The following is a 15,868-nucleotide window of genomic DNA, read 5'->3' as shown; positions in this document are numbered from 1 at the left end:
ACGAAAGCAGGTTGACTTCGGGACTCAGCTGATAATGTTGTTTAACGAGGAGTACCTAGTAAATCTACCCGTTTGCAAAAGAGGGGGCAAATTTCCTTAGAATCGACAAATTTCCCGCATCGACAGGCATGAGGCTACCCACTTTAAAATCCAAATCCCGATCAGAACGGATTTGTCATCCAAGAGGGCAGACCACGGAGCAAATCAAAGGAAGAGGAGTGTGAGGATTTTTAAAAGCTTAACCAAGTTCCATCTGGATCCGAAAACGTACAACTAGAGCAGGGGTCGGCATGATTTTTGTCTTCGTGGGGCAAAATTTTATTTTTGTATGCGATTTGGGCCAAACGAGAAAAAATCCTTATCGGTCGCAAAAATAACGATATACGAGAATCCTCTTGGCTGAGACAGAGGATCTCGTTTCGTTTGCAATCGTCAACGGTAACGCACAAACTATTTTTTTGCTTGGAACGAACCGCTCCACGGCAACGCTTGCAGATTTATTAGTTAAAAGTGATTACAAAGAAGTGAATTTATTTTAGTCAATAATCTGACTAATTGCTAATATATCGTTAAGATATGAATCGGTCATCCTCGTTCTCAAACAACTTAATTTCATTTAAGCAAGATTCTTTCTATAGATTCTAGAGAGTGACTACCTTATAGAACTGTTGGAAAATACAAGACGTTTCCCATTGATGAAAAACTAGAAATCTCGCAAGAATCTTCTGTGTCCACGATCCGGATGATTTTGAAGAAAACTTGTGTTTGATCACTATAATTGGGGTTAGCACTGAAAAAGACACTTCGGTGCCTTGTTTTTATCTCCCCGTTGATGATTTTTCCTTGTTCTTTGGATGTTTTTTTGGGTAATCGGAAGTCTGGACGATCACTTAATGGAACTCATTTACGCGGATGATGTCGATTTTGTCGCGAAAAAACAGGAATTTATAGACGTTATTGCAGAGAAAACAAAAACAATTCTGAGTAAATGGTCTCTCAAAATCAATGAAAATAAAACAGAATTAACCACTATTGAACGAATGCCTACCCAAGCGGAGAAGAAGTAGCAGAAAACTCGGATCTTTACTTGGCGACTCGGAAGATATTACACGACGGAAGATCTTAGCCAGAATACCACTCAAAAAACTACAATTGATTTTATTGAGAAAAAACAAATTCATGCAAAAATGCGGTTGCGCTTATCTAAAGCATTTGTCCGACCAGTTCTCATATACAACGCAGGCACATGGGGAATATCAAAGAAAGACATGGAACAACTTGACTCTTTTTACAGAGACTAACTAAAAAAACTCCTTAGCTATTCTTGGGAAAAAAAATCTCGAACAAAAAATTATACAGGCTGACTGGATGTGTACCAATAAGTCAGGATGTTAGTGAAGCTCGTTGGCGTCTTTGTGGCTATATTTTACGGATGAATGAAGAAACACCGTGCAACGCTGCCATGGAAGAATTTTTCTGCCATAATAAATATCCAACTTATAGAGGGCGTGCAAGAGGATGTCTCGTCAAGACCCTTTCGGAAGATTATGCTGTCATCGGGGGTCGATTGAAGGACGCTGACAGTCTAGAAGAAATAGGATAGAAACGAATGGACAAGACCAGCGAAGAGAATAGTTAAGAACATGGCACACGCGAAACTATAGAAACTGTTTATTGATAACGCGAACATGTATTAACTAACTATGTTATTTAAAAATATCCAAAAATTAAAGTCAGCCGATGTAAATTAAGTGACCAAATTATTTAAAAACAACAAAAGAATAAAGCAATATTATGTTCGTTTTGAAGTCGATTCCCCAGTGTCGTCAGTCGGTCGCTTACGACCACTTGACTTGGCCTCACTTAGAAACTTTTTAAGACCAAATGGATCATCATCCCTCTCAAACTGAACAGGACCACCATCAGCCCTCGCCTCTCTGTCAGCTCCCTTAAAGCCTCTCTCAGGCACAAAACTAAAAATACCACACAAAGAGCACCGATTGGTTTGTATTTGCTTTTGCAGTTCGTCTCCATAGACTTCCTTGTCAATAGCCGACTTGGACGGACGATATATCTGCGAGGCAACATCAGTCCTCCACGGCTTGTCGTAAATATCATACCCCTCGTCATCCCCGTCGTTAAACCCCGTATCAACCCCCTACCCTTAGTAATGCCACATACTTGTGGCTGGTTGAACAGACGGGCATCGAACTGGCCCACATCGTTCCCCAGTTTACTCGGATTGGCCACTCCTATGGCATACTTCTCCGTAATATCACGTTCCTTCTCCCTGTCCATTCGAGACCTACTCATTAAGACAGTCCACTCACTTTTTGTTGGGGTTACTTCTGGCTATATTACGCTCACGTTGACGTTCGTGCTGTTTCTGCAGTCGATACTCATTTCTTTCATCATAGGCCTCGTCTCCCACCACAGGCTTGAGGTTAATGATCTCATTCCGTGCTTTCATAGCCTCAGCACGCAGTCTCTCCTCTTCTCTCTCCCTCGCTTTCTGAGCCACCCGCTCATGGTACTGATTCCTCTTCTCTACCTCCTCCCTCGCCTATATTCACTCAATCAAACAAATCATCACCTTTCTGTCCGCAATGTAAAGTGACTCGGCAAATTTTGCAAACTTTTCGTTGATGTGGAGGGACTGGAGTCCCCTTCCGTCAGCAGCCAACCGCTTATCCAAAGGCACAGTGAATCCCTACAATAACCTCCCCACCACCAACCCGATTATTCTTCCAATTCGATATACATGGCGGTATTTTCCAGTTTTGTAACTCCTCTTGAGAAGGCTAGCACACTACAAGTCACTTCCCACCTTATGATCGGGCGAGTGCAACACAGGGACTGGCGGAGATGGGGGACCTCGCGGGATTTTCTTGTTGATTCTGAACTTGGAAGGAGCCATTGGATCCTTCTGTGCCTCATAAACCCGAATTAGACGTTGTTTAGCCCCCGAATTGAAGGCCATTCCTTGCTGTGAGGGGGTATGTCTGCCATATTATCACATTTCCCACCGGTAGATCACCGGAGCATTCTGTTTGGCCGGGGCAAATGCTATTGTGTCGGTTTTAGTCGACAAAATGTTTTCAAATGCGGCCTGGGTCTCTCTGTGGATCTAATCAGTGAGGAACCCTCGATTATTACCTTAGCAGCTTCTTCATCGCTTGGTTTTTGAAGGGAAGGGTCACTTTCGTCGAATATCCTCGACTTCATATCCTCCAATCGGGAAAAAATGACCTAAGATAGAAAAATGAGGACAACCCTCTCTGCAGAGTGTCCGTGTCTCATTATTGCGTCAAATTTGATCTTCCCTTCCGAATCCAGTGAGGGGGCCATTGCATTTGACTTTGTCTTCTCCAAGCCTAATCCCAGCGGATATTGAGCCACGTGGATCTCAGGAAATGCACCACCGTCCTCGAAATCCTGCAAAACGAATTATTATTTGTTATCTTACAGCAGGACATCGAGGAACCCAGCCTTGTCTATGTCCAAGTCTGGGTACTCCACTCACAGGCATAATTTTCTGAGATATAGAATACTGACATACAGTTTCGTGTTCTTGTGGGGTGGAATCTGAATGATCGGGATGTTTGACATTTGGAAGTAATCTAAAATAATATTGGGTTATTTAATGTTTGTTTATTATATTTTTTATAGTAAAAAGAGACGCACCTAACAAGACTCATAAGACGATGTAGTTATGTATATTTTATTTTTAATATATTATTTTAATAAAATGCGGATATTATTCATATATAATTAATTAAAAATTCTCGCTCAAAATCAGTAAATCATGATTGTCATTTTTATTGAAACAGACATAATAGTCAGGCATAACACGGCCAGACAGTCAGACATAACACGGCCATAAAAAAACTCATAAATTATGTCCTGTTATCTAATAAGCCTGAGTTGATATATCGTGTCGATGTAAAAAATAGAACCGATTGCATTACTTTTGGACGGCCTAGTCAAGCACGACACAGTTGTAAAAAAGGATCTCTTACTTTCCACTGATCACATTATCAATAAGAAACCCACATTAAGCAAAACCATTCCAAACACAAATGAAGTTTGTAATAAAGATTTTAGAGGTGGATCAGCATAAATAATTCCAGGGTTTGTTCATTCAATTAGTCAGTTTCGACTGTTGTTTGTGCCTGATTTTCCATTATAATGTGCAATTTGGAGGCTAATAAATAGATTAAATAAATATGCCGCATAAAGTAAATATCATTCTGTTAAATAGTATTTAAAACTAGTTTTAAAAATAATCAGCATATCAAAGTTTAGTTTCCATGTAAGTAAAACTGATGGAAGCATTTATCGACATTTATTGCAGAATTCGACCATCCAAAAATGACTCAAATGTTAGTCCACGCCCAAATTTCTTGCAGTATCACATCGATTCGTCAAACGGAGAAAAAGAAAAAATATCCCTCAATGTCTTCCACAAAGACAAGGAAACAGTCAACAATAAAAAAGAAATTTATTCTTTCAAGTCTCATCTCCGCCAAAAAATGTAGATTTAACAAAATATTCGACCGTTTTTCTACACAACAAGAACTATTTGAACAAATTACCCAACCATCCATCGCCAATGTCATCCGAGGATATAACTGTACAGTTTTTGCCTATGGACAGGTCTGTTTGTATATTTATTGTAGACCGGAAGTGGTAAGACATTCACGATCACTGGAGGATCGGAGAAATATGAAGATAGGGGAATCATTCCTCGTTGTCTCGCAGCTTTTTTTAGCGAATTGGAAAAAGTATGAAGAACTGATCAATTGTGTAGAACCCTGATTGTGATTTCAGTTTAAAAATATCTTATATGGAGATTTATAACGAAATTGGCTACGACTTACTTCAGGTCGACGAGTCAGCCCGAAGGCTTGAAGACTTGAAGTTGTGTTTTTTAAACTAAAAAAGTAAAATAACTCTACAGGAAGATACAAATGGACAATTCAATCTCAAAGGACTTTCTTACCACCAAGCAAGGTCTGTGGAGGATGCTTTGAGTTTACTTTTCATTGGCGACACGAATCGGACCATTGCAGAGGTTGGGACTCAATTATTCAACAGACCCCAATGAACGACGCCTCAACTCGTTCACACTGTATATTTACAATCCACATTTCTTCCAATCAACTCGGTCAGAATTCATTCGTTAAATCGAAGTTTCATTTGGTCGACCTTGCAGGGTACACCAATTCAATTGCTTACGATCAGATCAGAACGGGTCTCCAAGTCGAGGTTGAGTGGGGTTCTTTTGAAGGAGGCTAAATACATCAACAAATCACTCCATCACCTCGAACATGTTTCAAGTCATTGTTCTTGATTTTTAGGTTATTTTAGCCCTGAGTAACCGGAATTCTAAACATATTCCATATCGAAACTCCATGCTGACTTCAGTTTTGAAGGACAGTCTGGGCGGCAATTGCAAGACTGTAATGATTGCAAATATTTCTGTCGAACGAGAAAATATACATGTATAGAGGACTTGACTATTCGCAGGAGTCCATTTCAACGTGTAAATTTGCTCAAAGAGTGGCTTTGATTCAAAACATGCCCGTGGTCAACGAAATTGAAGGTTTGGAGACGGTTGAATCTCTCAAAATGGAAATTCAAAACTTGAAGACAAAACTTTCATCTTACACTTCACAAGAGGCCACCATCGACAATGAAAAGTAGAAAAAATCTTTAAAGATTTATAAAGATGTCGAACCTTTGTAGAGAACTTGATCAACGGTTGTCAAATCCAGCCCAATGTTCTTCTCAACGGCAAAGAAGTTGAAAAATGTTTTCTAAAATTGAAAGTTTCTCATGTTCATAATCTCTTAGGAAACTTGGAAAATTTCCAGGGATAGTTCATACATTGCAGACACAGAACATGACGCTCTAAAAGATCTGGTGAAGCAACGTGACTCTGAAATTAGTAAAACTCAGTCCTATATTGACTAGGCATATTGGTTGGAATGTTGAAGAGGGAACGAGCAAACAATTCAAAGCAACCTGAAAACGATAAATGTTTATCAAATATAATCGAAAATCAAGAAACAACAAACATTCAAGATCAGCATCAGCTCGTTAAGCAAAGAAAGACTTTGAGTAAAATGTTTGGTAAGATTCTTTAGTGGACGAAATGTCAGACGGACAGAGAGAAATTTTTGAAATATACAAAAAAGATGGAGATGACTACTCTCAAATTACTGAGAAGCAAAATACACTACGAGAACTTTTCGGGAAAGCAAAAAATTTGGGAGCAAATGTATTCAAACAAAAAGAAGAAATATGTTAAAATGACTTGATTATTTGTAGGTGAACTAAAAAAACAAATCAATCGAAATATTGAAGCAGGGACTATGATAAAAGTAAACAGTCTTCGTCAAGAACTCCACGGCATTACCACTAAGTACAAAAGTTTAATAATAATCTAGCTACAACAAAAATTTGGCCGGACTAAAGGCATTGAAACAAGAGACTGAGCACACACAACTTGTATTGGAAAATCTTCAAATAAAGCTACTCAAAAATTTTAATAATTGGTGGCAACTTAATCACAAATTTTATGAAAACGTGATTCCTGCGGTTTTATTTCATAGCAACGGCAGTCTATTGAAAAAAGTAATGAAAATACGTCAGGAGACACAAACGTTTCTCATGAAGCCAACAACATTCCCATCCAGCCATTCTATAACAGTGAGGCTACAACAGATGAAGCAAATAAACCAAGGATCAGCTATTCCGACATCCCGTTGACGGGAGACAAAGAAGTCGATGACGATATTCAAGCATTCATAAATGCTCGGACTCAAATTTTGTCGAGACAGTGATATAACATGTTCAATGAATTTGTTATTTTTCATTACAAGTATAATTAACAGTAGCGACGACGCTGTTCTATACGATAAAACATTGGAACTACTCACGTTGTGAATAATTCTAGATTTTGATAACAGATTAGTTTAAAAGCCTCTACATTAAAAGAAGAAATTAAAGCGAGAAATAAAACCGATTGACATGTAAACTAATCATTCAATTGTTGTTTGTCTATCATAGAAAATTTTTATTTTTAGAAAAATATATAGATAATTTTCAAGAAACGTTGGCTAAGTAGGAAAGGATTTTTGGTGTAATATCTCCTAAAATTTTTTTGTCATCTAATCCTATTATGGAGCACAATTTTGAAATTATTGTGCTGGGAAACAATCAAAATGCGTATTGAAATATCCACCTTTTGGGAGTAGCCACGATATTCGATTTAATGCGATTATTTGCTGTTACTCTTAAATATATTTATCTCTTATTTGCGATCTATCCATTGATAACAAATAAGATTTGGAATTCATCATAGAGTAAGAACATTATCTTAAAAATACACTTTTAAAATTCCGAAATAATTGATTGAGAAAAATACATCAACAAAATAAATGACACTAAGCTTCCAAATTCTCAGAAGAAACATTTTATCATAAAACTAATTAAATATTTTGCCTCAAAAATAATTGTAAATCTACCAGCCACCCGCACCAGTACCCGAAACACCGGCTTCTGTGATATCAAATGCTTCTTTGTTTCTAAGAGAAGCCAATTTGGGACACTCGGAAATACGATGTCCCAAGGCGACACAGTACTTGCACCCAACATGATCGTCCTTCAAGTCTAAATTGTAATTGTCCGGGTGTATTTCTCGCAGAAAGGCGGGGATCTTCTGGTTAGACTCGAGAAGCAGCATTTTTATATCCAACAAGACAATATGATCCGTGGATTTGGTAACGAACGTGGTGGCCAATCCCTGACAACCTGCCACTCGTCCAGTTCGGCCTATTCGGTGAATGTAATTCTCAATGTCTGCTGGCATGTCAAAATTGATCACGTGCTGAACATTGGAGAAGTCGAGTCCTTTCGATGCCACGTCCGTCGCTACAAGAACGTCCTTCCCTCCACGGCGGAATTTGTCTATCGCGGAATGTCGGTCCTCCGCGTCCATACTTCCGTGAATAGAAACAGTCGTGATTCCATGGGAAAGTAGATATTCGGTGATAAAATCCACGTCTTGTTTTTTCTCAGAAAATATAAGGACAGGTGGAGCAGTCTCCTGCAACACTCGAATAAGGGCATCCAATCTTTCATCAAACTCGACCATTTCAATGTGTTGTGTCACATTGAGAGTGGTAGCCCCCGCCCTCCCCACATTCACCGTGATTGGACAAACCAGTGCAGTCCGAGCAAAATTCTTAACTTTAAGTGGCATTGTGGCCGAGAATAAAAGAGTCTGTCTCTGTGCCTTGAAATATGACAAAATATTGCGGACGTCCTCATCAAATCCCATATCCACCATCCTATCAGCCTCATCCAGCACGAGATATCTCCACTAGACTACTCCACGAATACCTGCACACGTCGAGGGTCATCAACTTCTTATTGAGCATGTCCATCAGTCTGCCGGGAGTAGCCACGACTATATGCACTCCTCGTTTGAGCAGATCGACCTGATCCCTCACTGACTGTCCTCCAATCACCAAACATATTCTCAAAGCTGGAAATTTCTTGCGCAAACTATGTTCATATGACTGACAAATGTCGCAGATTTGTCTGGCCAATTCCCTGGAAGGACAGAGAATCAGTCCATATGGTCCTTCTCTCGCCCCAAATGGAAGGTTAATCTCCTGTTGTAGACAGAACATAAGCAGAGGCAACACAAATACGAGCGTCTTTCCACTACCCGTGTAGGAAATGCCTAAAATGAGGAATAAGGGAATCACCAATCATGTCTCTCCCGGAAAGGGCGACTGGGAGTCCCTGCAGTTGAATAGCAGTCGGTTTCTCAATTCCGTTTTTCCGCAGTGCTTCAATCAGCAGACGAGGAAATCGCATGGATTTGAATGTTTTGAGTGGAATTGGCACAGAATCGCCATCGACGACTATTTTATGACGATTTCTGACCAATCGGTGACGGTTGGGTCTCATTTTGGAGACAAATGAAGGGGCCCGCCAGGAGGTTTTGAGTGGCTTGGAGTAGTGAATGCCTTTTGCCAGCTCACCAACTCCCACGAGAGGACGACTTTCGGCAATGGAAGCTAAAAGTTCGTCTTCGTTGCGGAGAATGGTCTGAATATCGTCGACTTTTGGTTCTCCGCTGCTTTTTTCCATATGAACTTGAAAAAGGGACTTTTCTTCTTTTTTGGATTCCTGAGAGGTTTCTTCAACAATTTTCTTTGGCTCGGGAGATTTGTTATTATTGCGAATTGAACCAACAATTTTTAAGGATTCTTCCCATTTTCGTTTTTTTCTTTCTGCTATTGGAATGTACGGGCTGTCGGACGAGTCGCTGCTTTCTGACATTTCCGAGTTCAAGGTGGTCACACAACAAAATAAAATATTTTAAACATATTTTTAAAATATTATATTTAAATAAGTAAATAAAAATTAAAAAGCAATCTTTGTATCTTCCTAGACAGAGGATATAAAGATGAAATATGTGCCTCTTTTTCGGAGTCCTTTCCTATTGTTCTTCTTGGATTTGAAATCCGCGGAGTCATAGACAACGGGACACAGACAATGGTTTAAATTTTTCAAATTTAAGTAAAATAGATTATATATTAATTAAATATTTATAATAAATTTTGAACAAATATATTCTGGTGTCTTTTTGTGATGGGCGACCGCTACAATATTAATACTAGATTGGAACATTTACAGTCAAAATATGTGGGGACAGGCCATTCTGATATGAATAAAGTATAAATTAAAGTCATAAGTGAATTAGTGGGAATTCGTTACAAATCATCACCGAGATAGTTATGCCTCCTACATGGGTCACTTTGATTTGCTCAGTTACATGTCGATTGCCGAAAACGAGAGCAAATCGCGGGTCAGGTTTAGCATGCTTCAGAGAATGCTCCAACCGTGTGGCCCACCTCCCCCTCCACGTGATGATATTTAATTTTTTTGAATTGGAAATTTTAGCGATTAAAAACAAAAATAAGATGGTTTTTACTAGATTGTTAAAGGATTCTACACAGGTGATTTACAAGGGGTTTTCTCTTCTGAAATGGAAAAAAATATCATTCCGTCGGGATATTTCGAGTTTCTGCTGTCGAGACCCACGGGCTCTAAGAAAGGACGAAATTCTGCTCAGGAGAGGCCTTTTCTGGCAATAACGTTTAAAAAATGTTTCATAAATCGTTGTTTTGATTTTTTTATGTTAATTAATCAAATATCAAACTAGGTTTATTTCAACTATTTCTTTATGGTAAAATATTTGAGTTCACCAAAGTTTATTGTGAACAGGGAAAAGCATATTTTATTATCATTTAAACACTGTTGGGATTTCCAGACATAATTTTCCACTTTTGTGTGTTTAAATTCATGATTTTTTCACTCGTAATTTTGAAACCCCAGTGATATTGACATTAATCGATTGTTCACAATACTCTGGATAAATTTTTTTTGGAAACTAAATTACTTTAATTAGAAAAGGAGAAAGATTGTTAAAGACTACCCAGTTTAGGACGCCCTCACGGATTGCGAAACAGTTGCCGCGGATTACGGCAATGGAGAAGCGTTGAAGAATCCAAAAGGACTCTCTCGGGTCGTCCCTTCTTTTGGAGATTCTTCTTCCCCAAACCACGTAGGAAACAAGGCGACTTGAGCGTGAAAACAAAACTAGAGAGGTGACCGTACTTCTGGATTTTGAGATCTTCAGCGCGATTGGAAGCAAAACCTGGGTCGACGGCCGACATGGCTAGGTTCCCGTTGGAAAATGTGTCACAGCAAATAGAATCCCATATAAGGGATTTTTGACTTTTCGGTAATACGAACGTCTGGAAGAATATTGCGGCAAATGGAAAAGGCAGCAGAGAATAAACTTTAATGAAGGTGGATATTTACTATTTCGGATTTATTTGCATTAACGGATAGGGCAATGGCCGAGAGGGACGGAAGAATAATCCGGAGGTCATCAAAAACCACTTCGGGAGGACCACAAATAGTTGCATCGTCCAGGTACCAAATGTTTACAGGGGATCGGTCAGAATCGCCAATGCTATTAACGCCTAGGGCAAAAAGCACAGGACCCAGAGGATCGCCTTGCTGGACCTCAGTAGACGAGGTGATAGGAACGTCGTCAAAAAATAAGTATGCTTAGGGATGCGTAAGCGGGATTTACGAGGGGATATGCGAAAGGAGTCATTTCGAGGCACCGCTCCAGTAAGTGATCCTGTCTGATGGAGTTAAAAGCATTAAATACGTCCAGTTTGACCATGATAAACTCCTCGGAAGATTCTAACAGCTCACGAATGGAATCATTGGAAACGCCGACACCAAGTTGAGCGGGCAGAAAAGGGACAATGGCATGACAGAGAAGCTTAGCGGAGAGCCTCCGGAAAACATTTCCCACAGCGAAGGGTCTTACGCCGTTGTCCTTCTTCCCGAGGACAGTAAAGTTTGCAGAAAAAAAGATACCGCGAGCAAAATCAGGAAGCGAACCGGAGATAAAACGGTTGCAGAGATTGGTAATTGAGCGTAATAGTTTCCGTCCAGCTTATGCGGTCATAGAAGAAGTCAAGTCTTTTAGATGACCGGGTCTCAAGCCATCTACCCCCCCTGCTGCTGCCTGAAGAAAAACTCCTTAGGGCTTTCAGCACGACAGCTTCCGTAGCAACGAGAGGATTGAAAGCAAGGGAGCCAGGGGACGGCTGAGGTCTGAAGTCGTTGGGCTGAGGGGGATGTTTGTCCTTGAGAGAATTCAAGACGGTAGAAGACAAAAGAGAACTTGTTGAAGCGACAAGCCTGACAGCACCGCGAACATCGCCATCCAAAAGTTTACTATTCACCTTTCTGCAAAGGTAGTCATCATCGTTTGCCGGCGCAGGCGCCTGATTGGAAGAATGGCTAGTGGACAGCTCTGATTTAGCGAGATAGTCCTCAAGCCGGCGAAGAGTAAAACAATTCAGATCGTACAAACCCAGTTCTTGTTTAACAATCGTGGCTAGCGAAGGAGAGGAGGTTTTATTTTAAATTGTTCCAGAATTGACTTACGACTTCTTTAAAATAACGTTAACTGTCCTTGCGCGAATGTTCAATTTAGACAAAAGGGAAAAGTCATCGGCAATACTTTAATAAGTTGTTGTCATCCCTACAACGCAAGATTTGCACTTTTTGTTCGATGGTAAGTCTTGTATTGACCAGTAAAATCAGGGAGAGGCATAGTAGTAAAATATTGTTTTAATTTTCAATAATTTTTTAAAGACTAAAAAATGGTGGCAAAATTTTATTAAAATTAGAAAATTTCTTTAGAAATTAGCAAATCTGAGGATTGGCAAATTCAAGAGAATTGTAAATAAAATTTTACGATAAAGATTTTTTGCTACTAAATTATTATTCTGCTCGAGAATGGGTTTTAAATTTTTTGGAATCTTGATTTTTGGGTTTCCTTGTTCTAACTAAAATTATAACTTGATTTTGAATTCTAGCAATTAAATAGATAATACTCTTTTAACTTTGTTTTCTAAACTGAAATGACTTTGAGATCCAAATAAAAACCAAAAGAAAGAGAGTTAGTTAAACAAAAGAGTCAAGATTAGTAAATAGCGGATAAGCTTTATAAGGAAGATAATTTAATTTGTGATGATTTATTTATTTGTCCCACAAGTTCTTCGGGAAGAATACTCGTACATTCAAACAAGGTTTTAAATTTCTAATATATTCAACTCTGGGCATCACTACCTGAATGAGTGTCTTTTCTTTATATTGGAACATGTGGTAAATGGGATATACAACAATGGGAAGTGCGATAGAACCAGAAAGTATCCACCCGACACCAATGGACCAGGCCGGGAATTTGTAATTTCCGTACACAATGTCATCGGATGTTATTGAACTCAAAATAAAAATTATCTAAAATATTAATTAATTTATGATCACCAAAGTATAAATTGGGGTCAAAACGATGATAATCCATTTGAATATTGGTCCCGGGACTTTCATATTTAAAACTTTCATATCTTCAGCCAGTCGGTTAAATCCTGTCCAGGAGTCAAGAAAGGCACATTTACCGTATACGAAAACAATGTTCACTCCTTCCAACAGTCCCACAAAGACAACCATTTTACTGACCGGGAAGTAATTAAAAATTTCAAAAACATAAATTCCGCCCTGGATTTTATTATGCAAAGCCATACGTCGGTGACCATGGATAGGCTTATAAGGAAAGAAACAAAACAGAGCAAAAATGTGATGACTTCTTTTCGATATTTTATATTTAAACGTCCTTCAATCACATCCTCGATTGCCAAAACTGAAGCCTCCAATGTGACGAACTGAAAAAGTAATCAAATTGTGGTCACTTCGCTATCAATTCCTAACAAAATTAAGGAAAGGAAAAATAATATTGCCCAAGCGTTGGGCACAGGAAGTTCAGCCAATGCTCTAGGATATGCCACGAAGGCTAGTCCAGGACCTTTAATTTGTTAATATAATCTTAAACCAGAGTCGGCAACAGCATCAATTGGGACGTGTTGACGCTTTGCCATGAACCCAAGTACAGGAAATATAACAAATCCAGATATAATACTGCAGAACGAATTCATGCAAGAATAGCCATATACATCTCTAATTAGATTTTGAAATTTGTGGTAAATACCGATAGGTATTGTGGTTTGGTTTGTTGTGAGACCCCAGTGCAGTCAGGGCACCACAAGCTAAGGTATAAGAAAAGAAAATTTGAGTTCCAGCGTCTGACCATATCTAAAACACCAATAGGGTAGTTATATGAAATTTAGCATATAAACTTTGCATCAAATTCTAGACCTCAATAGAAGCCAGTTTACCAATATCAGGTTTTAAAAAATATTTTATTCCTTCAATCGAACCACTCAGAGAGACGCTGCGGCCGAGGAGAATAAAGAGCAGGACAAATGGAGTTAATGCTGTTACATACATGATCTGTGACATAATTAGGCCATTTAATACTTTTCCCGATACTTTTATTCCCTTGAAAATAGTCAAATAGCAAAGTGAATAAGCAAAAATCATGCATCCCACAAGAGGCCAATTCAAACCGCTAATGTCCGTAATGGATGACGACACTTGCAGTACTTTGTTACTATTAGAATTAGATGTTAGACTAGACTTACTTGAAGAACTCGTTCACGGGATCTGTAAATTGTGATGAGTTGAAAACATTGGTGAAATTTGTACGACATCTGTTAGTCGCCCAGTTAGGGTCACAAAATGTCCAGGGAAGTGGATTTCTGAACGATGAAAACAGATAATATGCTGTCCATGCCAATAAAACAATATAAAATGTCCCGAGATAGAAATTTGCAAGAGAACATGCTAACCCAATTCCTAAAAATGTCTAACCCAGTTCTAATTATTACTCACCACTCAAAATCGGAGTAAATGTCCAGGCTTTAAGGGCCGACCTTCTCGACATCTGTCCAACAATACTCTCAATGTACAATAATGGTATTCCCGATATTATCACTGATATAAAATAAGGAATTAAAAATGCCCCTAAAATGAAATTTGTCTGTTCTACCTCCTCCGTGTTTGTAACACAAATACGGAAATCGCCATACGTTTCCATAACCAATTGAAAGACCCATTGTCGAAACCAAAAAGTCCAATTTATGTCCCCATGTCTCTTGATGAGCAGCAATCTTCCCATTTTTGCAATCGTCCATTTCTAATTTATTCGGAATTCGAGCAAATTTATAATGAAATTAATTATATGGAAATTTCCAATCTAATTTTCTTCGTAAAACAATTGCGGTAAATAAAATTCGACAAATAGCATTAATTTGGTAATTTTTTGTACTTCAATCGGGGATTTTCTTTAAATTAATCAAGTAAAACACAATGATAAATCTGTCAAAAAACAGTCAATCATTTTACAAAGAGACGCAATAAGATTTTAAATAGTAATTACAACGACGTCACAACGAGGTGGTGAGATGTCTTTATTTAAACCTGTATCGTAAATATAGGCTGAGATCCTAGTCGATAAGCTCCTAATAACAAATGTCAAAGTACAACATAACAAGCCTGATACATTTTTTTTAATAAATGACAAGTGAAATTACTTTAGTTGAGGTTGGAATCACCTTTCAGGAGATGCTGAAGATGGTTAAAATAGAAAATCTTCATAAATACGATCTCCTCGCTGAAAAGCTGTCTCAAATATACAACATGAAAGCTAAAATTATTCATATTGTTTCTATTTGAGAGAAAATTGTAAGTTCTACAAGTCATATATGGATTTTTTGAATATGGATTTAATTCCGAGAGCATATATTCAATCTATTGTACTAAAGAAAACTTTTGAAAGCATGTTAGTGGAACAGCGTCATGGGAAACTTTCAAGAGATTAATGTTAGTGAGGTCATTCATTTCCTACAACAAAAGTCTCTAAGATAAGTTGAGGATGACAAAACAATTGCGGAATTAATTTGTTAATTTTCAATGCATTAATTGGGTTTTTTCTTTAAAATAATCATGTAAAACAAAATGATAGATAGTCCAGGAATTAATAAATAAGTAAAAAATATCCATTCAACATTCCTTACATTTTAAAAAATATAAAATGTCAAAAATGTTCAAAAATTGTTTGGCGTTCAAAAAATTCCATTTTTATATGCCTGTCTTTACAGTTATCAGAAATAGAGTTCAGACTAATGTTTTCAATAAACTGTTCCTAAGTGTATCTCGTTTAATGCTTTCCGATCCTGTATTTTGACATTTTTTGCAGGAATATTGTTAACTATTTAATATAAAGTAAATTATTTTTTCCTGATTAAATCTGAAATAAATTATCTGCATATTTGTGGTAAATTAATTATGATTTAAA

At 38.1% G+C, this 15,868-nt stretch overlaps 2 protein-coding genes, 1 long non-coding RNA gene and 1 pseudogene across 3 annotated transcripts; 1 reads left to right on the top strand and 3 right to left on the bottom strand.

Annotated features, from left to right (window-relative positions):
- Positions 1-1,769: 1,769 nt before the first annotated feature.
- Positions 1,770-2,313, bottom strand: LOC115227731 (SNW domain-containing protein 1-like). Its single transcript, XM_036498721.1, is given in 2 exon segments — positions 1,770-2,179; positions 2,182-2,313. Coding segments are annotated over 2 exon segments (519 nt in total). The 3' UTR covers positions 1,770-1,792.
- Positions 2,314-4,371: 2,058 nt separating this feature from the next.
- On the top strand, positions 4,372-6,848 carry LOC115227730 (annotated as a pseudogene).
- A 671-nt stretch (positions 6,849-7,519) lies between these two features.
- On the bottom strand, positions 7,520-9,360 carry LOC115227729 (ATP-dependent RNA helicase abstrakt-like). Its single transcript, XM_029798472.2, has 3 exons — positions 8,962-9,360; positions 8,538-8,684; positions 7,520-8,389 (listed from the first exon to the last, which is right to left on the bottom strand). The coding sequence occupies exons 1-3, from the start codon at positions 9,358-9,360 to the stop codon at positions 7,529-7,531; spliced, it is 1,407 nt and encodes a 468-aa protein (XP_029654332.1). The 3' UTR covers positions 7,520-7,528.
- Positions 9,361-13,502: 4,142 nt separating this feature from the next.
- Positions 13,503-13,962, bottom strand: LOC115227765. Its single transcript, XR_003883154.1, has 3 exons — positions 13,828-13,962; positions 13,661-13,764; positions 13,503-13,629 (listed from the first exon to the last, which is right to left on the bottom strand). It is a non-coding gene; the product is annotated as an uncharacterized LOC115227765 (long non-coding RNA).
- Between the last annotated feature and the right edge of the window lie 1,906 nt (positions 13,963-15,868).

This window comes from Octopus sinensis, unplaced genomic scaffold (assembly GCF_006345805.1).
Source record: "Octopus sinensis unplaced genomic scaffold, ASM634580v1 Contig07101, whole genome shotgun sequence".
Lineage (NCBI taxonomy): Eukaryota > Metazoa > Mollusca > Cephalopoda > Octopoda > Octopodidae > Octopus > Octopus sinensis.
Note: the sequence above shows the minus strand (reverse complement) of the source record. Positions and strands in the feature narration are given on the sequence as shown.